The 1,247-nt window shown below is 55.4% G+C and overlaps 1 protein-coding gene across 1 annotated transcript; it reads left to right on the top strand.

The window, feature by feature from the left end:
* Positions 1-365: 365 nt before the first annotated feature.
* Positions 366-1,247, top strand: scrib (Protein lap4; the record flags this gene model as incomplete). Its single annotated transcript, XM_031154149.1, has 1 exon — positions 366-1,247. A coding segment is annotated over one exon (882 nt), but the record flags the coding sequence as incomplete, so codon positions are not given.

Raw genomic sequence — 1,247 nt, 5'->3', positions numbered from 1 at the left:
CGTAGATTGAGGCTTAAAGTAAAAGCTATATATATCTTTCCTTGATTGAGGCTCCTATCAACCCCTCTTTCTAAAAATAAAATAATACATCTCGGCATGTCATGGCATGTTGGCCGGCCCGCATTAAATATTCCGGTTCTTTGAGGCGGACCGGACGGACACGTGCTTCGATAAGGGAGGGAAGTGGAGATACCTCACTACTGTACTGTACCTTACTACCTCCTGGATAAGGAATTCGAATTCCTAGATATACCGAGTAGTCGAGCGCGTTTTCAGTCTTTCGTTTAAAGAGGAGTGAAGCATTGTCTATTACGAGGATACGAACGAGGAGATTGAACAGGACATCGCAATCGCACCCACCCACCATGACGGTCAATACTCATGCCCACGCTCCCCTCCCTACTCACACGAAAGCGAGCTCCTCACCCTCAACCACCGAAGCCCTCACCATCTCCAAAGGCACCACCAAGATCAAAATCTCGACCGGCACCCTGCTCACCTTCCCCCTGCCCCTCCTCTCCCCCTTCGACACGCTCACGCACCTCGACCTCTCCAACAACCCCTCGCTCTCCCACCTCCCCGCCTCCATCGCCCGCCTGCACAAGCTGAAAATCGCCTTCTTCTCCTCCTGCGCCTTCACCACCTTCCCCGCCGCCCTGTCGCAATGCCGGTCCCTGGAAATGGTGGCCTTCAAGAGCAATGGCATGGTCTCGATCCCGGAGCACGCGTTCCCGCGGAAGCTGCGGTGGTTGATCCTTACGGATAATCGGCTGCAGGAGCTGCCGAAGAGTATTGGGCTGTGTGCCGGCTTGCAGAAATGCATGCTGGCCGGGAATCGACTGAGGGGGCTCCCGGGGGAGATGAGCAGGTGTAGGAAGTTGGGGTTGTTGAGGCTTAGTGGGAATCAGTTGGGGGAGGTCCCGGAGTGGGTGTGGGGGTTGCCGGAGTTGAGCTTTTTGAGTTGGGCGGGGAATCCGTGTTTAGTTGGGGGAGGTGGGAGTGGAGGTGGAAATGGAAGTGGGAATGGAAGTGGAGGGGATGAAACGGTGTTGGAGGACATTGCGTGGGAGGATTTGGAGATTCAACATGTGCTTGGAGAAGGTGCCAGTGGTGTCATCTCCAAAGGCATATGGAAACGCTCTTCTTCCCCATCCCCATCCCCCGACCAAGCCAAAACCCCAGACGTAGATCTACCCGTCGCCGTAAAAGTCTTCAAAGGCGCCCTCACCAGCGACGGCTCCCCCCTC

This window comes from Lachnellula hyalina, assembly GCF_007821495.1.
Source record: "Lachnellula hyalina strain CBS 185.66 chromosome Unknown contig00498, whole genome shotgun sequence".
NCBI classification, from domain to species: Eukaryota; Fungi; Ascomycota; class Leotiomycetes; order Helotiales; family Lachnaceae; genus Lachnellula; species Lachnellula hyalina.
The sequence above is the reverse complement of the archived record's forward strand: the minus strand, read 5'-3'. Positions and strand labels throughout refer to the sequence as shown.